Genomic DNA, 23017 nt, shown 5'->3' with positions numbered 1-23017 from the left:
CAGAGTTCATGTAACAGACACATCTCAACATCAACTGTTCAGAGGAAACTGTGTGAATCAGGCCGCTTGAAGAACAAGATAAAAGCGGCTATTAGTACTGTTTGTACATCTTAAGACGACGTAGCCAGTATACACTTACTCAAAATAAAGATAACTCAAGAAATATGTCATTATTTTTGACGTTTTTGCCGAGGAGATCTTAGTCGACAATTTTACATCTAACTAAGATGTTTAGTGCAGAATTTCTCAAGTGACAAAATGTGCATGAAAAAGAGTTGTCTCTCGTTGAATGACAACAAACACTTCATTGAAGAATCCCTACTGTTGACCAATCACAGACAAAGGGGCGTAGACTTTGGCTACTGACTTCGGCTTGCCTCGAGAAAAAAAAATGGCGTGTGCACGAACAGCCAGAAAAAAAACTTGTAGAATACGAAAATGAACAAAATGTCACAAAATGTAATCATAATATATGCACAAACTGTTCCGAACTGTTTCTGATGGGAAGCCTGCAGCCGCCTTAAAGGGATAATCCACCCCAAACCACTAATTCCTACTATTAACAGTGTTAAACAGTGTTAAATAACACTAATATGTGGAGAGAGAAAAAATTGGAACAAATGTTTCATTTTGTCGTCAGAACAAGATTAGTAGAAACCTGTGAAAATCGTTTTTGGAAATCTATTGCAGCTCAAGTCTACAACAAAACGCAAAATGCAATGTTCTCTCTCTCCCTGGGCTGGCTGGCTAGCTAGGTAGCTAGCTAGAAAACATACACACAATAATACCAAAGCCAATATCAGCATGTGAAGTAGCTAGCTAGCTGTAAAATCGCCTAAATCAATTTGTCACCAAGTTCAACTTATAGTTAATTTCTTACACTGAGATATAAATGGAGTCTCTGCCCAGAGCGAGAGCAGCATTACATTCTTTCCAACAGAGATCATTTTGAGATGGGGAAACTCCATTAGAATCGGACTGCGTGATGATTAGCTTAGCAACCGCGTGTCGCAGCATTACAATGTGCATGCGATTGGTCGACAGTCAGTTGGGTGGGGCGTTTCTCTATTCATTGCCCAATGGAATTACTATCTCCTCCTTTCTGTAACATCTCTGTTTCCTACAGACAGGGCAAATTGCGACATGGTACTTGAAGGACAAACGGAGGTGAATAATTTAGTACACTGTTTAGATTGAGCACATCTAAGCGAAATCTATAATTTGTCATGACGATATTAATGGACAGATGTGTCCTAGACAACCATGGCCATACCATCTATTGGTTGATTGGGTGATCTAGAGTGCAGGTAATTGTTTTAAAGGCGTTATAAAATGGGATAGTGTGTAATCCAGTATCTCCAGTGATGAGAATTATATAGCTATGACAGGTTCCTACACGATTTCCTGATTTTCACAGGCGGACCATTTGGAAGTTAAACCACGGGGGGAAGATTGTATTTTACCCACGAATAGAACATATGCCTTCACCAAATTGACAGGAGTTTAATGATTTTTATTTCTGGGGGTGGATTATCCCTTTAACCCTAACACTTCATCACAGCCATAATGTAAAACATACGAGTTAACAGCCATAGGGGAAAGTATTATAGCTTTGTACTTCCCACTGTCACTGTACTGCCTCCGAGTATTCAGGTATTCACCAGGGCATGACACGTTCAGGTGCAAGACATCCTTACGAATGGACTAATCTCATAACACAACCTAGACTTACTGAGAGAAGATGGCCCATTATAATGCCTTTCTGTTTCCTCAATCAAAAAACACCCTGAACAATGTGAGTGTTTATTGGGAAAGCAAACACAGACACATGCAGGCACACAAACACCCACAGGTGTGCATGCAGTTGTGCACGCACGCACGCACACACACATACACACGTTTGTCCTGCCGCTGCACCTCAATTTATCTTGCGCAAGAAGGAGAGCGAGCGAGAGGAGAAGAGAAGAGGTGGATGAGGTAAGGGAGACAGAACAGGAGCGGCAGAGAAAGAAGTGGGGAGAGGATAAATGATCATAGCCTAATAATTCTTCTCAAATTAAATGCCTGGCAGAAATGCCCTGTAATCGACCCCTCAAATGAGCCCTGGTGAATTCTGATAAGGCTGAAACATCAAGAGAGAGGGAGAGAAAGAGAGGAGAGAGGGAGACCAGAGGGAGGGAGAGAGAGGGAGATGGAGGAAAGGGAGCATAGGGAGAGATGGAGAGAGCAGTGGGGGAGAGAGAACGGGAGAGAGAGAGAGATGGAGTAAGAGAAAGAAAAAGCAGAGGGGGGTGGGGGAGATGGAGCGAAAGAGAGAGAGAGAAAGTGCAGAGGGAGCAGCAGAAGTACACTTAAGCCTACAATGACTATGACTCACACTGAGGTACAGTAGACAGGAGTGTGAAACCAGCTAACCTGTCACAGTCAAAAGGACCAGACCTAGTTAACCAGTAGCTAAAAGGATGGCCTCGTTGAACCCACAGGGCTCTTTCACTCTCCAAGTCCTGCCAGCTGGCCAGATTCAGCTGCTCTAAGCCATGCCTGCCTGCCTGCCTGCCTGCCTGCCTGCCTGCCTGCCTGCCTGCCTGCCTGCCTGCCTGCCTGCCTGCCACAGACCCACAAAGGAATCAGAAATGCCTTCAAATGTCACCATCAAACCCCTCTGATGGCCCTGCAGCCCTAATGCATCGCAGATCACACCACTCAGATTCACAAGAGCTCATTAAATCTGCATTTGGGGGTAACAAATCCCACACGGCTGAGTGTGTGAAGTGCCATCCTGCAGCCACTCAAAAGGCATTTGCGCAGCCTCGACTGTCACCTCGGGTGTGTGTGAGTTTGTGACACCTCCTCATTAAGATCGAATCAACGACTCAAACCAGGAAAAAAAATAACTTCTGGCCCTCAGGATGAGTCTTGTGGTGTAATGAAAGTAGCATAGAGGCAAAGCTAGTCTGGTTCTGCCAGCCAGATAAAGAAACAGACAATCAGACAGGGATGTGGAACGCCAGACAAAGGGTCCAGTACTGCGTAACGTCTAAGTTAGATAGACCCCACTCAGACAGAAATAGACGGCCATGGTGAGATATATAGAATAGTCATTGGTCACAGTGAGAAGGAGGCGGTCACGGACACGTTAAGACAGCGAGACGGACCATCGCGGTGAAGCAGAGAGAGAACCGTTGAGTCCGTCACACTCCTCACAGACAGAGAGACCGACAGAGACAAACGGACAGGGGAAAGCACAGGAGAGAGCCTCTCGTTCCCAACTGAGATATTGAACGTTTGATGGAGAGTGCCAGTGGCATTCCTGCACATTAAATGGAATGTAATAATAAAAGAAAGAGTGATGAGAGAGGGGGGATTGGAGGGAGCAGAGTGAGAGAGAAAGGGGGAGAAAGAAGGAGTGTAAGGGAGATAGAGAGACACAAATAAAAAAAGAGAGGGGGGAAGCTGGCTAAAGCCAATGATCTACATTCAGCAGTCTGTCCAGATCAAATCAAATTGTATTTGTCACATGCACCGAATACAACAGGTATAGTAGACCTTACAGTGAAATGTTTACTTACAAGCCCTTAACCAACAATGCAGTTTTAAGAAAATGCCACAAAAAAAGAGTCAATGTGCAGGGGCACCGGTGTCGAGGTAATTGAGGTAATATGAACATGTAGGTAGAGTTATTAAAGTGACTATGCATCGATAATAACAGAGAGTAGCAGCAGCATTCCGGGGGGGGGGGGGGGGGGGCAATGCAAATAGTCTGGGTAGCCATTTGATTAGCTGTTCAGGTGTCTGACAGTCAGAGAGAGACCCATGGTACATAATCCATAACCACTGTCCAGGCATCCAACCACTGCCTGTCCACACCAGGGTAGATTACTTACTTACTGACAATTCACATGCTGAGATACACATGTTCACATTCAAAGGCATGGTCCTCCATCTCTCTGGGGGCGCTCAGCTAAATCCACAAAAGTCACTTGAGAAAAATACTCCTAGATTTACTGTTAAAATCAACGCAACAGTCCAAAACCAAAATAACCATCCTCTACCTGCATTCTTAGGAAGGCATTACCTGGAAAGGATTCATGAATAAGTGAATCAACTCCTCCAATCCCAGGCCCCATCCTCTCTCCACCCACGGGTCTAGACTCTTACCTTCAGGGCACAGAAGATACACGAGTCCTCCATGCACTTGTGTGTGGTCAGCTGCCGGAAGCTCCGGCGAAAGATGTCCAGGTGCCACAGGACCTGTGGGAAACAAGAGCAGGAAGGAGTGAGACAAAACATGAAAACGCTCCTCGGGCCTTCACATTTCCTGATTTCTAAACGGAGTCTGAGTTGTCTACTGAGTAAACAACAGAAAGGTGCGGGACATTAGAAGGTTGGTAGAGTGTTTCCATCGAACCCTTGAGAGAGACAAAGCTGACAGTCAGATTGTCTGTGTCGCCTCCGCTGCTGCCTCAGATGGTCGACATCCCTGCAGTGCGTGTCTGATATAAAATGCAACGGGAGCGTGTGACAAACATTTGCTCCGCTGCGTCGCCTGCGTTTGACTTTCCCACCCTCTCTTAAGTGCCGGTGCTTCGCTCCAAAGGTCAAAGCTTTTCACAGATTCAAAACCCTTAGAGAGAGCAGGGACTGTCAATCTGTGGAAATCTAACTCTAAAAACCAGTGGAATTCCCTCGCTAACTCGTACCTGATGCTAAAGGATGTCCCTCCCTGGATCTGAGGTTAGTTACACAACCACAGTAGTGCCCACTGTTGTCCTGTCCAATCCCCCGTTGGCTCTGAGAGCCCACCACTGCTGCACTGTCCCAAGCCCATCCAATAGGAACAAGAGCAGGTCCTCGCCAATCAGATCCCTGACGCCCTCCCAGGTCTTAATCCCCTCAGCATGGGAGGAATCCTGCACGCCTCACCGGGAGTTACGGGAAGAAGGAATAAAGACTGGGGGGGGAGCGAGACAGACAGAGGGAGAACGAGAAAGATAGTACGCGCTAGACCGTGGGAGAAGGGGACAGAAGGTGGAATAGAGAGAGAGCGAGAGGTGAGAGAGAAAGAGAGAATGTGTGTGTGTGTGTCTTGGGTATATGTGTGTGAGAGAGTAACAGGCCCCCTCTGAAGCCTATCACTTTGAGGAATGTACGCTTGCCCAGGTCGAGCTGAGATGCGGGTTGTCAGCGGAACAAACGTGGCCCTGGCAGTTTCCTGTCGGTAGGCTCCATGGCATACCATCTCCCATCTGGCACCCTGCCTGGGCACCCCCAAAGGGACAGGGCCCACCCCCACCTGTCTAGTGTCTACCCTGACCCCACAGTGCCCATGTCATGGTCCTGCTGCCAGGCTGCCACACGTCACTGAGCAGAATCATAGAGGCCTGTCAGTCTCTGTTAACCTAACACCCCTAACCTTCCCTTTTCTATCTCTCTGTTCCCCCTGTCTCAGACACTACCACCTTCACATTTTTCACACCAATCATGATCCACCCAAAATGATCACCCAATACTGTACAGTACAGCTGTGCCATCTTCATTTGATCCCTCTGTTGTCACAGAGAATAAAAAAATACTTCTTAAATCAGTCATTTCCACTTTAAAATGTCAGACGATTTATCCTAACTAAAAATGGATCAACCCCTACAAAAATGTCCATTAATTATAATCCACATAATAATTTGCAATTCTTGTTGCTGCAGACTTATTTTCCTGCTGTGAGAAACTGGTAAAATTATAATAGTTCATCTGTACGTCAAACATGGCTTCAATCAATTGAAACACCAATCATGATGCAACCAATTGTCACCCTATACTGTTCGAAAATACATTTATGCAGCGGTGTAAACAGCTATCCAAACTTTCCCATAAGTATTCAAACTAAAACATTGCTTCAATTCACTTAAACTCAAACAACATTAGGGGATAAATAGTGAGTGTGGTCAGGCATGAGTAATACCTCAGTGAGCAGCAAGCCTGGAGCATCTGTTGGCCTCCAGCAGAGCCAGGCGTTACAGCACTAGTACCCAGTGGAGCGGGTTAATAGCAATCAACAGCATTGAGCATGACAGGCCTCCAAAGGTCAATATAGCTGACCTCCGGTGACCTCCACTAACAGTTTCTGCAAGGCAAGCGACTCCTCCAGGACTACTCCAGGACAATGTGAACCAATACCACTTCTTAACGCTGCATGCTTCCTCAGGCGTGAATATACAATCTGTCCAAGTGAGTGATAAAACACTATCATGGTCACTAAATTTGAAAGGACTTTAGCGTATTACAGCTGGTTTAAGTTGGTTGCCTGAAGCAGTAGAAAAAAGCACTGAGGCGGTTTAAGGACTATGTTGTGACACTGCTGACTGAGATACAAGAAGTACAACAACTGTGAGGTTGAACTATAAAACTAATAGATGTTCCTTGATTAACATTTACCAACATCAAGCATATAAATTATTATTATTATTCTTTTTTTTTACACTGCTGCTACTCTCTCTTTATTATCTATGCATAAGTGCTATTGACGTACAGATGTACTATTATAATTTGACCAGTTTCTCACAGAAGGAAAATTATTCTGCAGCAACAAGAAATGCAAATTACAGGTTAGTACAGGTTAGTCAAGGTAATTGAGGTAATATGTAAATATAGGTAGGGGTAAAGTGACTCTCGTTATTGTTATTTTATTGTGCTACTTTTTTTACTTAATTTATTTAGTAAATATTTACTTAAAACTGCATTGTTGGTTAGGGCTTTCAAGTAATCATTTCACCTGTTGTATTCGGTACGTGATAAAATAAAATTAGATTTGACATGCAATCATTTCCAGATGTAAAAAGGCAATGTGTCAAATACAATAATTTAAGTGGCCCAATTTTTTTGTATAGGCCTATACATTCAGAATGATAACTAGGCAAAATTCTCAAAATGGAAACCTTCCAGAGCTTTGTCACTATGGACAGCAAAATATTGTTTTGTTAGTACAGCCTTCCCTTGAGTAGGCTATCAGCAAGATTTGGGCCAGAGGCTGGGGGGTTGGAAACGCTCACATTGAGATCAAAACATCCCAAAGAGAGTGATGAGAGATGAGTTCTATCCTGAGAAGTATCTTAAGATGAGAGGTTGCTGGTAATGCCCTATAAGACAGCCATAAGGAGGCTGTCAGCCACACGCACACATTAACATCTCCCAGATCTTAACAAGTCCTGACTGGACCTCTCCTCCAGGTTTCATAACCGGACAATATATCAGACCATCTGCACTGCAGTAGCTTCACAGAAACACAAAGGAATGCCTCAACACCTGGATAAGGCCAAATATGTGAGTTTCAGTTTCACCTAGACTCAAAGAGCTGTGAGTTGGGGTCAAATGCCAGGTGAAACCATATGTAACATCGCGTGCCCGTCAGTCTGACAAAAGGTATGCCAGAACATTCCATCTATGCACCAAACAATCTGAACATCAGCAACAGGAAAACTAGAAATTGTACTGAGTGTGTGATACCACAGGCCTTCAGTTCTTTTTCTGAAGTATGTAATCGGAGACATTGGGAATTTCCTCTCATCCATTCCAGAATCGTTGGAATGTATATTCAGTTTATTTATGAGACCCCTGCTGTGTTGCCGCTCTGTGTGACCCTGTCCCTGATAATGCCTTCAATCTGTCAGCCATCACTTGGGATAAAAGTGTTTCAGGGAACTGATCCAGGAACGAGGAGCATAAAAAGTGGGGAAATCTGACTGGGAGAGATGCAAATCGATGATATAACAAAAAGAGCAAAATTCCAGCTTTAATGCTGCCATGACGACAGCACTTAAAGCAGGATTAGCAGATTACACTTAAGCAGAGAAAGGGAGGTGGCAGTGGAGGGGGAAAACAGACAACTTCTAACCCCAGCAACACAAACATATGGAGAGAGACACACACGCATCCACGCACCGCACAAACACACAGCAAACCCACATCCCTACATTATTAAACGGAGTGTTTCGTCTTCACTTCCAGGGGCAGTCTAAATCAACATCTCTAACCTCTCCTCCACATGGAAAAGGCTACTGTAGCTGGCCCTCCATCCAGCCTGCCTCGGTGCAGCATGTACGGCACTATGCAACCAGTCACACCCCAAAGACCCAACAACACTGACTGGTTTACTCACCCGATCAGAGAAGGGTGAGCATCACAATACCAAGGGAACCGCCCTCATTCCGAGGCTACCCCTCAGACAAGACTTAGGAAAGAACATGTGACATGACAGATTTTATTCCGAAGGTGGAGGCGTGACTGCAAAACCTTTTTAGGCCATGATGAATAACTCCCCGCCTTCATGAGCAGTGGCCGGTATGGTATCAGTGTCTGTGTGCAAGTAGTACGTGTTACTGCAGTTCTTTTACAAGGGCTAAGTTAAGAATAACAGAACATATAGCTTTTGAGTCTACATTGCATGAAGAGAGAATGGGATCATATGTGCATAATGCGCAATCAGCACAATTCCTGGTTTGTGTTTCTCTTCCTGTCCTATGCCCCCTACCAGGTCCAATATGTTGCTTCTTCTCCCACTGCGGTGTGCAGACCCAGACCATGGCATTCTTCCGACGCACACAGACTATTCTTCCCAGGTTTGTGAGCCCTTCTCTCTTCGTGGTGGTCTGTTTGTCTTAGAGACAGATGTCCAGGATGGAATCACTGTCCAGTCCACAACTGTACTACACAAAGCAGAGAGCAGAAAATGAAGGTACCTCTCCATATGGGATTGGTAGGAGGCAGTGGAGGCTCCTCAGAGGAGGAAGGGTAGGACCATTCACCTCAGTGAATTTCATACAAATTAAAATTGTGAAACATGAATTTTTTGATAAAACTATACTAAAAATATTAATGTCACCAAATAATTGATTAAAACACACTGTTTTGCAATGAATGTCTACAGTAGCCTCAACAGCACTCTGTAGGGTAGCACCATTGTGTAGCCAGAGGACAGCTAGTTTGCACCCTCCTCTCGGTACATTAACTTCAATACAAAACCTAGGAGGCTCATGGTTTTCACCCCCCTCCTACAGAATTACACAGTAATGACAACTTCCGGAAGACGTTCTCCAAGCTATCAGAGCTCTTGCAGCATGAACTGACATTTTGTCCACCCAATCAAAGGATCCGAGAATGAATCTAGTACTGAAAGCATTTGCTACAGCTAGTTAGTACTGCAGTACACAGAATATGGTGAGTATTTGACTCAAAGAGAGAGAAAGACAATAGTTGAACAGTTTTGAACAAATACATTTCTTAAAAAATGAAGGAGAAGCAAGAGAGAGAGAGAGAGAGCTAGCTATATTTTCACTTTCCCTTACTTAGCTAGTGAATGCAGCTAGCTAGTTAATTCTACTTAAATACCTGGCTCAAATAGAGAGTGATGCTATGTTAGCTAGCTGGCTATGGCTATCCAACATTGGAATTCTTTCATGTCAAGGTAAGCTTTTGGTTTTATGAATTTATTGCCACCGGGGCCTGCTGGTGTAAATGCTAAACTGCTTGCTGACTGTACACTGTACTGCATGATTGTAGTGGGTTTACTAATGCGTAAGTTCTATTAGCTATGTTGACTATGACATTAGCTATTATGGTGACAATGTAGGCTGTGTGTAGCGGTTAGCGGTTATGATATGAAGGTTTGGCTTGGAAAGATTATTTCGCCTGGTCACAGACAGCTGATGTGTTGTGCACTGAAGTCCACAAGCGAAGGGAAAAGGTGAGAGAGGAGGAGAGCACGTAGATGCAAGAAGGAATTACTACGAGCAAAGTGATCATGGTGTTTGTATGTGGTTGCTATGAAAGTGAACTGTGTTTACGTGTGATCGGCTGTGTATTAATTCAGCCGATTCTGTTGAAAAACATTTCTTAAACGGAAACAAACGGAACAAAATGGAGATAAACATACCTGAATTTGTTTGCAACTGTTGGACTAATGATTACACCCTAAATCATCTAGATGCAGGGCAAAAGTGTGCAAGGCAGCATTGAATGTGTCACTGTCTGTCACCTTGATAATAAAAAAATGATCTCAACCCGTGCACCTATGTTGTAAACTTTAATTCATAGGCTAGGTTGTAGCAACCTCATGATGGGTATAGGGAAAATGTATTATGTATTATGTAGTAGCCTAAACCTATCGATATTACATTGAGCTGGGTGATTGGAATATGAATGACAGTCATCCGATACGCTGTAATTGAAATAAGGACATGCTCATATAAAAATCATTGTCCTCCTCATCTTAAATGGCACCGACCGCCACTGATAAGAGGGCCAAAGGAAGACAGGTGTCTGTCTGTATGCTAACATGGGACATAGATGCTTGTTACTGCGATGTTTCCCTCATCCTAATCAGATGTCAGAACAACACCACAACTCTACTCCTCATCTGAGCACAGACCCAACTACTACAATTCACAAACGTGCCATTTCTACTGGCCCTGTGAGGCCCCGAGGTATTCCAAGCATACATCCTCTTGATCACTTTGGTCACAATTATACAACACTTGCACGCCACGCCGCTCAAGTCAGGCAAGTGAAGCTCAACATATTTGTTCCCAGGTTTGCATGTCCTTGTTGGACTGTGGAGCGTGGAGGAGAGGGTTGTTAGGAAGGCACACGGCACAGATGCTGCTCTCCTATTGGCCTCGAGGCATGTCCCGGGCCCCTTTCTGTACATGATATGGAAATGAGAGAGGCAGGAGAGCATGACAAAGTCATCCCGACTGGACAGCTCTGGAGGAAAGTGATAGCCCAGCAGAAAAAAAAGAGCCGTCGTTGACTATTTGTTTCTGCATTATCATGAAGTGCATGTGAAAAGGAGAAGGCAGGAAGGAGAGAGGAACTGATGGAAGGAAAGAGGGAGGAGGGAGAGAGGAAGAAGGGCTCTGTTGAACCACAGGACATCTGTTTCCTGAGATGGTATGTCAGGTGATATATTTCTCATGTTTCCCAACACTGCACTTAATCAGAACTATGGACAGTATCTATCGTTAAAAAGAAGGTGTGGAGCTCAAAGCAACAGTAGGAAAAATGTTAAGCTAGAAACATGACCAAATCAGACAGAGACAAATTGTACAAGTAATTACTATAATCAAAACAAACACCACAAGGCTATTCTGAACAGCAGACAAATGCTCAACTCAAGCTGTTAACTCAAGTCGCCAGGGATGATTAGGACACAGGAAGTACTAAGCTGCCATCAGGAAGTAGGCATGCTTTGCTTTGTTTGCTTGCTCCAGTCGTGAGTCGTGACAGGAAATGGGTTATGTCATAGTTGTTTTTTCCTTCCTTCCATCTCAAGCCCTAGAACACATGAAAGACAGATGCCCAAATACCCAACACACAGGACCACTAGATTGGACAGATTTCCATCTGATGAAGTTTTCATTCTGGAAAACATTTACTTGACAGAGGGATGCCATGGGCCGCTTCTTTTCCCATATGGAATATCAGAGAGTATTGTGGAGCTGTCCTTTGGCAAAAAGAATGTCCTATTTCGAATGGAACTGGGTCCTTCAGCGCTAAATCGGACATCTTATGAAAGAGTGACATGATTTCCCCCTGGGATTTATAGGACATTCAATGAACATTTCAACGCAGTGTGACTTACATGCTCCCATGCCCCTTTTTTCCCAACACGGCTTTAATAGGAGCTACTCAATTGCTTCATCTTTTAAAACCAGATATGCTAAGACAGTCACAACACAGACGATTTGCTGTGGTAGTCAGCCACCATATGTGATCAGTCTGGATGAGAGCAAGGGAATTGATGAACACATAGAAAACTGAGTGGCAAATCCTTCAGCAGAAAGATTGTTCTTCTGAAAGACTACATTAACATATTCAAATGTTTGAATAAATCATTGCAAACTGCCATCCCTACTGTACATAATAGGCTGTCAATTAAATAGGCCTAGATGCTCAATGCCGGGTGTTAGGAAACGAGACACTAGAATGTTGCAATCAATCTAAAGATACTTTATACATGTTTTTATTGTGTCCTGTTTAAATGTTACATATCAGTCTTGACATTTCCTTTGGATTCATTTCACATGATAGGAAGCTAATTAGTTAAGGCCAGAAGGTCCTTCATTTTAAACTGAGCCATGACCCATGACCCACGGGTGAGAGTTACATGCAGATAGGTGTTTACAAACACAGGGGGTGTCTAGACGCTACATTTCTCCTCCTCTCATGTTTAACCCCTCTCCCATTTCCTGTAACTCAACTGGTTCTTATTATGTGCCTCGGTATGAAGGTTTTACTTTCAAACATTTGATGAAGAATGTGAACTCAAACACAATGGCCTTCCGTGCGTCCCTCCATAGCATGCTTCAGACACTCAAAATAACATGATTAGATAAAACTGTAGCGGTGATGTTAGAGAGGGGTAAAGCTAAAGATATCTGTTCGGGCGTCAGGCAGGCATTCACACCGCCAACGAAAGTACATGTATGATTCTGATCCATCGCAGACTGATGCTCATCCACATAGGGAGGAACTTGTAAGTAAGTGCTTAAGTCATCTCTCAAAGGTAGGTACCTCAGATCCTCTCCTCTAAGCAAAGACAGAATGGCAGGTATGTACCTCAGGTTTCAATAAACCCTTTCGCCCAGGGACAGTGATTTGGGGCTTTTTAATTAAGTACTGCAGCTACCAGAAGTGTTTTCTGTTAACATGGTGGGTACTGGACATCAATCGAAGTATTTTGAGCTGTAGCAAATTTACATTACAAAACAATACTTAACCAAACTTAAACTCAGAAATAGACTGAAATGAAACCTGAAATGAAACCATTCTAATAACATATAGCAATATGTATATGTCCAGATTACACATTTAAATGCACAGTGGATTGCAAACCGACTGACATACAGTACACTCTTTGAAAAAAAAGCGCAATCTAGAACCTAAAATTATTATTCAGCTGTCCCCATAGGAGAATCCTTTGAAGAACCCTTTGGTTCCAGGTAGAACCCTTTTGGGTTCCACGTACTGTAGAACACTTTCCACAGAGGGTTCTACATGGAACCCAAAAGAGTTCTACCTGAAACCAAAAAGGGTTCTCCTATGGGGACGTCCAAATATCCTTTTTTCTAAGAGTGTACTTCGAACTCAGCATAGAAATGATTTGCTTAAATCCTTTTTATATGCCCATATTCAAATGTTCCCAAACGATGACCTTTTCAACAAAGTTATGCCTGTTAAACCGTGTGTAGGCAAAATAAGAGACAATATCAGAGAACTTAATGAAGCCTAGTTAACGCACAGCATTTAATTTCAGACAGAAAATGACTGTTTTCGCCCCCGGGCTGCCGAGACGCTGTTCCAGCATATTGTTATGGCTCCCAGCAGCAGACAATACATTATCAGCTCCCCCCCTCTGTCTCCTTACTCATAACTGACACTAATTTGTAGCTTTGGCGGTATTATCAGTCAGTTAAGCCCCTGTATTTCTATATGGCTGATTATATGGTAATCCAAAAATAGAGAGACAACTAATGACAGGTTGTTTGGCTGGGTAATTATGGTGCATGGCAGCATCTGTCTGACAATTGTTTATGGGGACTAGAAGCTTGGCTTAAGTCACAGGCGACTGACTGCCTGGCAGGCACCATATTAAACTTTGGAAACGCCTTTCCCATTTCCCCCCGAAGTACGGTGTGAGTGGGTCCTCCCAGTCAAGCTGGCAGTGCCTGGGCAGCAGTCCTATAGAAGGCAATGGTAGAACCACTTTCTTAAGCCACTTGTTCAGGCTGAGTCCTTCTGGATGAGAGAGTGGACAAGAGTCTCCCACCCACTACGTCAAGCAAAGTGTCTATGAGTACACTAATAAGAGACTGGTTATCCAGGCATTTCATAAGACTCAAGCCTACTTCACTAATCATTTACTTAGCGTGAGTCCTTCAAGGATGACTTGGTGACTTGCAGTGGTTGAATTTTAAGACGACTAAATAACGGACAGTTTTACAGTAGAACAAATGAATTGCTGTTATTGTTGTTTTGTATTTATCAACGGATTGACATTGTATGGGACTGCATGAGAATCTGTAATTACAGTATTGCATCAGTAGAGGGATTAGTCAGGAACAAAGGCTGATTATAATGAGATCTAGCATAAAGTTTCATATCACTGACAGCTTAGAAATTGGACTAATCTGAAAATGTGGGTATGAGAAGCCAGAAGTATGGGAAGCAGACTCTGAGTGAAGAACATCACCACACATATTTAAAGCTACCACTTGGAGCATGAGGTTCTGAGAACATACTGGGTGTGTGTATCATGCTACATTAAATGTATCGTTCTCTCTCTGTCATGTCAAGTGAGGATACAAACACGTATTTCAGAGAGTTGTGTTTCACTATATTTACCTAAGGGTGCCACACAGGACTTGCCTATTACTGTCTGTAATCACTGCTCCTCCCCTGAAATCTCACAGAAGTCTTAACTCTTTTTCCATAACGTTATCGAGCAAATTAAGAAGGAATGTCGACGTAACTTGCATCGACGTAAGAAGCAAAATTCTGTTTTCAAAATAATAATTATTGTGAGCTAATGTGACATAATAAAGAAATGTGCATATGTCGCAACAGCAATGATAATTCGCCTTATTTAACTCTTATTAAAATCTTTTTCCATTAAAGGATGTCGATTTAACTCGTTTGACTGCTAGGATTGTACATAAATCCCTTTGCGCATGTGCATAATCAGAGATAAATCTGACAGGAGAGTTTTAATGATGAAAGTTGGACAGAGGATCTCAAAATCTCTGCGCAAGAAACACTTTCACAAACTTATTTTCTGGCAATTGTGCCTTATTCTGTGCTAGAGTTAGGTGGTATTCAGATTTTCATACCGTCATACCGTTTCTGTACCATACCAGGATATACGCTATTACCGGAAGTGCACACAAAGGGCTCTATAATATAAATTTTTTTAAATGCACAAAACAATTTAGGCAGCAGGGATCGAGATCCAGGAGGGGATTGAATGTCTCTGCTGTAACCTAGAAGCTTGATCTTGACATCTAGCCACTTAGCTAGCAAGTTAGCAAACCAAATGCATAGCTGGAACCCTGAGCTTGAAATAATTTATTTGACACATCTTAGATTTCTTATAGTTAAACTTAACTTATAGTTATAAGCAGTGGTGTAGCACACCCCCCAGCAGAACCCGCGAGGGTATTGAAAATCATACCGTATGTATTTCGAAAAACCCCGGTATATGTTATTCTGTGCCTGATGTTATACAAACCGTTATAAATGAATAATGCAAATAGTTAAGCCTATTTGCGTGATTGACCCATCATTTCAATAAAATCTCAGTTTATGATTGTAATTCAACTTTGCCATGGTATAGCCCCCGATAGGCCTATCAGACAGCCTACAGTAGCATACACAGCAAATTTGCAAGTGTTCAAATCTTGGTGTTAAGGTAAAAAGTGTTGTGAGTGTTATATCTGAGTGTTGATTAAGGCTGTCGAGAGTCGGCTGTTCTTTCGACCAATCGATTGGTAAAAAATTTTAAACGTGTATTTTTCCATATATAGACACATCCTATGATTAAAACAATCAAATCAACTATACGCACTGAACTTGTCTGACGCTTTAATCACACTGTTGGTTGAAATAATTAAGACACAAAAATTACTAGAGGGAGTCCGACTGCAATTGATTTCATTGTACAGGGCCGGGCTCAGATTGTGTAAAAAGAAAAAATGCTAGTGACTGTGTGACTAGCACCCATTGTCTCTCCTCCCTGCTGCAACCACCACAGAACATCAACAGTGTTAATCACGCTGAAGCTGCAACATAATTACAGCCATTTCTGACTGAAAAGTTCTGCTTAGGAAAAACATTCCCTATTCCCTTAACCCTTGCTTTCTTTACGTGACACATGTATGCATCTCATGCATGTGACCAATAGGGCCTGACCTATAGCATATCATAATCACATCAATAAACTGGATATAATAAACTCCACACCGTAACACATGACAGCAAAATGGATGCAGAGGACATGACAAATAAACTAGAAATGGGGGAATGTTTACTGGTTGCTCAGGAGGTAAAGGGGAAGTGAGATGTGTGGAATAAATTTGAGGAGTTGTGGAAAATACTGGAGATAAAGGTAAAATAAGTTATGGAGCAAGCGCTGCATGCATATTATGTGTACCAAACAGGTGCTGTTAAATTATAATATTTTTTTCTGACCGTTTGGAACAATGTAAACAACACAAAATAAAGTATAAGCGTACCAGAGAGTCTGTTGTGATGTTTTTTAACCTTTATTACAGCAAAGACTAAAAACAGTCGCATGCATTCGTGAATACAATTGCCGAAATTGAAGAGTTTATTTATTGTTTACGCTAATTATTGAAGGGTTGCTTTGCTATTTTATTTTAAAGCTAAAATGCTTGACTGCATTTGAAATAATGAATGACTCGTATGCTTTGTGATGACATGAACAAATGAATGATTGATTGATACATTAGGCTACATATGTATTGAAATATGGGCCTAAGTAAGTTACGGTATTAAGACTAAAAAGAATGCACTCTTAGTCTTACAGCTCGATGGTGGTTATACAAGGCTGCTATACTAAGCCTAGTAATGATAATGACATTACTTATTTGTATAATGGTTATCATAATAATAGTAGTAGTAATAATAACAATAAGAAGGAGATCAAGAAAAGGGAGGGTTATTACTTGTATAATTAATATTATTTTTCAGACAATTTGGAACAGTGTAAACAATACTAAAGAAGTTATAAGTAATACCAGAGGGGCTGTTCCAACAAAAACAAGTGCAAAGCCTTTATTACAGCATAGCAAATAATAAAATAGCCAAATTTGTGATATTGTTTATCTGACATGAGGCTTGGCGCTCACAGAGTCAGTAGGCTATTAAACAAACACTCAAACAGCCAACATAAGCAGGATCTGTCTTGTTTCTGTAAATATACAGTACCAGTCAAAAGTTTGGACCCTCCTTCTCATTCAAGGGTTTTTCTTTATTTTTACTATTTTTTACATTGTAGAATAATAGTGAAGACATCAAAACTATGAAATAACACATATGGAATCATGTAGTAACCAATCTGAAATATATTTTATATTTGAGATTCTTCAAAGTAGCTACCCTTTGCCTTGATGACAGCTTTGCACACTCTTGGCATTCTCTCAACCAGCTTCATGAGGTAGTCCCCTGGAATGCATTTCAATTAACAGGTGTGCCTTGTTAAAAGTCGCAATGATAAAACTGGCTCTCATGAGGACCACCACAGCAAAGGAAGACCCAGAGTTACCGCTGCTGCAGAGGATAAGTTCATTAGAGTTACCAGCCTCAAAAATTGCAGCCCAAATAAATGTTTCACAGAGTTCAAGTAACAGTCACATCTCAACATCAACTGTTCAGAGGAGACTGCGTGAATCAGGCCTTCATGGTCTAATCGCTGCAAAGAAACCACTACTAAAGGACACCAATAATAAGAAGATACTTGCTTGGGCCAAGAAACACGAGCAATGGACATTAGACCGGTGGAAATCTGTCCTTCGGTCTGATGAGTCCAAATTTGAGATTTTAGGTTACAACCACCGTGCCTTTGTAAGATGCAGAGTAGGTGAACGGATGATCTCCGCATGTGTGGTTCCCACTGTGACGCATGGAGGAGGACGTGTGATGGTGTCGGGGTGCTTTGCTGGTGACACTGTATGTGATGTATTTAGAATTCATGGCAGACTTAACCAGCATGGCTACCACAGCATTCTGAATGCCAAGAGTGTGCAAAGCTGTCATCAAGGCAAAGGGTGGCTACTTTGAAGAATTAGTTTAACACATTTTTGGTTACTACATGATTCTATATGTGTTATATCATAGTTTTGATGTCTTCACTATTATTCTACAATGTAGAAAATAATAAAAATAAAGAAAAACCCTTGAATGAGTAGGTGTGTCCAAACTTTTGACTGGTACTGTATATGAATGATAAATAAAGCCAGGCACATTTAACAGCTAGGCTATTGATTATAGACCTAATTAATTTGGGGTTTCCTCTCTCCTCACTTTTCTTAGATGATTAAGGCAAGGGCTGTTTTCTTGTCTCCTAACTACGCTGCTGCTACCGCCGCATTGTTCTCAACACCAATATGCTGGTTAACTTTGCTATTATCCACATAGCAACATGGTCTAGGAAAAGGCGCCAATTCAACAGCGCACTGATGTTTCAGAACCACAGACAGCGACCACTATCGAATGCAGGAGAAAGCGCATTTGTTATAAAATCATTTTCACCATTGTCCTTAGCCATATACAATTTCAGTAGCACGTCTTAAGAGTTATGGACTGTGCCATCCCCACAATGGATTAGTCCACTCAGTCAAGTCTTGTACATCATGATATTCTAATTTCTTTGCTACTGCTCGACTAAAGAAATCTTTGGTCGACCAATAGCCTATCTACCAAACAATCAAGCAGTTCGCTAAATGGGGTCAGTCCTAGTGTTGATTCCGGGAGGGGTTAACATCAGTGGGATTGAAATTGACCCCAAATTCAGTGAATAAGTCAAGTGTTATTTGAATCACAGTATAATCAACTCTGTGTGGTGTTGTTGTTACTCGACTGTGTTGAGTTCATTTCCGCTCTATCAGAGCGAAAAAGATGTGGGAGGGGCCTCTGTAATTTTTTCCGGAATGCTTTGTTGCAGGTAGATATTTCGAATTGTTTGTATTAATATCTATGTTTCTGCATGCACATTGACTAATTAATTGATTTTATACTATACCAAGATGAATAACTAACTTTTTCTAAACTAATCCAATCTGTAAGGGGTTGGACTTATTGCACCCGTTACTGAGATGGTTGTTCCAGTTTAGATGGTTTAGGTAGTCTTGTTTATTATGTCTTTCACCATAGCAGTCATTCTGAATGCAGGTTGTGGGTGATAAAATATTGAAATTGTTGGATGTCCTCCCTCTGGCAGGATATCGTAATGAATAATCACTTCACAAACCAGTTTATTGTAACTTGCAGGTCTGATGTAACCCGTGAGGCAAAATTTTCTTTTCAGACCACAATGTTAAGGATAACTAGGCCTTATGAAATGTATAATACACACGTTCAGTCACTCACACGGTGAAGGCTTCAGGACTTGAAGTTATTGAATGCAACAACTATGTCTCTGTTACTAACAAACACATTCATGGGTGGGTATCTCTCACATTCAATTGAAAGGCATGCTGGGAAATATGCAAATAAGGCTTTACAACCTTCAACGTCAAAACAACCCCCCCCCCCAAAAAAATACTGGAACACTACATGAGTTATTCCCTAACACAAAAAAAGTGTAACAGCAACAGCTCTAATAAAGTGTTAATTTAAGTCTGAATTTGTAACACCTGTGGTGTTAAGGACCACCACTCTAGGGGTGTTAGTTTGTGAACACTATGAAAAGTTTTATTTCTAACATTATTTTGGTGGGTCACATATTCTGGGTGTTAAAATTCTGATCTAAAATTTGCTGTGTGTGTGTGCAAGCAGTAGTGTGTTTGTTTGTATCCCTACCTGCAGTGCGCTGTTGAGGAAGCAGCTGTTTTGGCCCGGCTCGTTGCTGAGTCCTTTACTGGGGGCGATGGACGTCATGGTGCGTGGGGTAAAGATCCCCTGCAGCCCGCCGCTTCCGGACGCAAAGTAGTTCCTCTTCCAAGACATGTTCCTGGCTGTGAGTCACCTATTTCCCGGGATCAACACTCAACAGTCTGCCCCCATGACAAAACACACAGGGCCATCTTTGCAGTGGCAGAAAAAAATGGAGAGTGAAAATCAGTGGGTGTCCAAAATGGGCTAGAAAGACAAAAAAATCTATACAACTGTGGATAGTTTTTCCAATGGTTTGATTTGACTGATGGAGTCCAGACACTCTAATGTTCCTAGTGCAATATCGGACAGGGTGTGTCCTGTCTAATCCAGTCTTCAGAGAGATAGAGCGAGTGGAATCTTCTCATCCTCTAGCTTTCTCACTCCCTCTCAGTCTTCCTCCTGGACTCCCCCCTCTTTCTTGGACTCGTTTGTGGAATCTCACGGACGTCTGACACTAAGGGACTCGTTGATGGTAGTTGTTGTTGCTGCTGCAGGTGTGTCAACCTTCACTGGTGTCTCCTGCACAGCCAAGTACAGCAGAGTCTTAGCTCCTCAACAACAGAAGCCAAAGGGGAGAGAGGTGAAAGTTCACACTTCAGCAGATCTGCAGGGGGACAAGAACATAGAAGTTTATGAGCGGGCTCCTTCCCATACCACCTCCCCTCACTGGTTTTATCACACTCCCACACTAAAGTCACAATAGAGGGAGATATATTTACGATCAAGACCCTCTCTCCCACTCAAAGTGCCATGTCTCCTCCAGTGCTCTCCCTGCCCTACCTCTGTCTTTACTCAATTTCCACACGCAGTACGCAGATGTCTCCACTATCACCACGGTGGAAGGGGAATAGATTTGCTGACAGTCATCCCATTTGCGGAGCGTTAAGACGGGAGAAAAGGATACAGCTCAGTCGAAGACAACCCTCCACTGGGTCTCTGCACAAGTGCCTGGGACTGCATTCCCTCCTTCCTTCTAGCGCACACCGTGCAGATAATGCCTTGCGGAGACGTGGTAGTGTGACGTCACTCTGCCATGAGTGGTGCAGGTCTGAGGCACTCTAATCAGAAATCCACAGACAGGCTAAATAAAGCTGTGCAAAGTCTGCTCGGTGGGCGGACACAGGTGTGTGAAGGTGATTATGAGGATGAGGAGGACAACGTAGAGAGAGTGGTAATTCCACAGTGGTTTTATAAAACCCTTGTTGTCACTATCACACAGGTGAATATTATATATCTCATTGCCCTTAGTGATATGGAAGGAAACTTTTTCTTTTTTTTTCTCTCCCCAATTTCATGGTATCCAATTGGTAGTAGTTACAGTATTGTCTCATCGCTGCAACTCCCATACAGACTCGGGAGAGGCGAAGGTCGAGAGCCAAGCGTCCTACAAAACACAACCCAACGAAGCGGCACTGCGACCTGGTCAGCGTGCAGTGCGCCCAGGCCACCACAGGAGTCACTAGTGCGCGATAAGACAAGGATATCCCTGCCGGCCAAACCCTCCCTAACCTGGACGACGCTGGGCCTTAGACCACCGCGCCGGGCCTTAGACCACTGCGCCACCTGGGAGGCCAATGGAAAGAAACTTAAGGTGGCTTTACATTAGGTGATCTTATGCAGCCATTCAATAACAAACACTTCAGTAGACTGTATGAAAATGCCCATACTCTGAACATGCACATAAAATGTTATGATGGAGGAGATTCATATATACAGTTGAAGTCGGAAGGTTACATACACCTTAGCCAAATACATTTAAACTCAGTTTTTCACAAATCCTGACATTTAATCCAAGTAAAAATTCCCTGTCTTAGGTCAGTTAGGATCACCACTTTATTTTAAGAATGTGAAATGTTAGAATAATAGTAGAGAGGAGGATGTATTTCAGCTTTTATTTCTTTCATCACATTCCCAGTGGGTCTGAAGTTTACATACACTCAATAAGTATTTGGTAGCATTGCTTTTAAACTGTTTAACTTAGGTCAAACGTTTCGGGTAGCCTTCCACAAGCTTCCCACAATAAGTTGTGTGCATTTTGGCCCATTCCTCCTGACAGAGCTGGTGTAACTGAGTCAGATTTGTTAGCCTCCTTGCTCGCACATGCTTTTTCAGTTCTGCCCACAAATGTTCTATAGGATTGAGGTCAGGGCTTTGTGATGGCCACTCCAATACCTTGACTTCCTGACTGATGTCTTCAGATGTTGCTTCAATATATCCTCATCATTTTTCTTCCTCATGTGAAGTGCACCAGACCCTCCTGCAGCAAAGCACCCCCACAACATGATGCTGCCATCCACGTGCTTCACGGTTGGGATGGTGTTCTTCAGCTTGCAAGCCTCCCCCTTTTCCTCCAAACATAACGATGGTCATTATGGCCAAAAAGTTCTATTTTTGTTTCATCAGACCAGAGGACACTGCTCCAAAAAGTATGATCTTTGTCCCCATATGCAGTTGCAAACTGTAGTCTGTCTTTTTTATGGCGGTTTTGGAGCAGTGACTTCTACCTTGCTGAGCGGCCTTTCAGGTTATGTCGATATAGGACTCGTTTCACTGTGGATATACTTTTGTACCTGTTTCCTCCAGCATCTTCACAGGGTCCTTTGCTGTTGTTCTGGGATTTATTTGCACTTTTCCCACCAAAGTACGTTCATCTCTAGGAGACAGAACGCGTCTCCTTCCTGAGCGGTATGCGTGGTCCCATGGTGTTTATACTTGTGTACTATTGTTTTTACAGATGAACGTGGTACCTTCAGGCATTTGGAAATTACTCCCAAGGATGAACCAGACTTGTGGAGGTCTACAATTCTTTTTCTGAGGCCTGGCTGATTTCCTTTGATTTTCCCATGATGTCAAGCAAAGAGGCACTGAGTTTGAAGGTAGGCCTTGAAATACATCCACAGGTACACCTCCAATTGACTCAAATGATGTCAATTATCTTATCAGAAGCTTCTAAAGCCATGACATTTTCTGGAATTTTCCAAGCTGTTTAAAGGCACAGTCAACTTAATGTATGTAAACTTCTGACCCACTGGAATTGTGATACAGTGAATTATAAGTGAAATAATCTGTCTGTAAACAATTGTTGGAAAAATGTATTGTGTCATGCACAATGTAGATGTCCTAACCGACCTGCCAAAACTATAGTTTGTTAACAAGAAATTTGCGGAGTGGTCGAAAAACGACCACGAAAGACTCCAACCTAAGTGTATGTAAACTTCCGACTTCAACTGTACACTGAGTGTACAAAACACTAAGGACACCTGCTCTTTATACTGTAGACTGACCAATGGCACATGTACACATTTCATGAATCCAGGTGAAAGCTATGATCCCTTATTGATGTTACTTGTTAAATCCA

At 42.6% G+C, this 23017-nt stretch overlaps 1 protein-coding gene across 7 annotated transcripts in view; it reads right to left on the bottom strand.

The window, feature by feature from the left end:
* LOC115193869 (inactive ubiquitin carboxyl-terminal hydrolase 54) overlaps positions 1-23017 on the bottom strand; it is a 109953-nt gene that overhangs the window by 37032 nt on the left and 49904 nt on the right. For 6 of the 7 annotated variants that reach the window (XM_029752972.1, XM_029752975.1, XM_029752973.1 and 3 more), the window contains 2 exons: positions 19585-20263; positions 4159-4251 (listed from right to left, as the gene is read on the bottom strand). In XM_029752972.1, the coding sequence (XP_029608832.1) occupies positions 4159-4251; positions 19585-19731 (240 nt within the window). In that variant the 5' untranslated portion in view covers positions 19732-20263. The remainder of the gene's footprint in view (positions 1-4158; positions 4252-19584; positions 20264-23017) is intronic. The other variant, XM_029752977.1, reaches the window with a different exon arrangement.

This window comes from Salmo trutta, chromosome 5 (genome assembly GCF_901001165.1).
Source record: "Salmo trutta chromosome 5, fSalTru1.1, whole genome shotgun sequence".
Taxonomy (NCBI): Eukaryota; Metazoa; Chordata; class Actinopteri; order Salmoniformes; family Salmonidae; genus Salmo; species Salmo trutta.
Note: the sequence above shows the minus strand (reverse complement) of the source record. Positions and strands in the feature narration are given on the sequence as shown.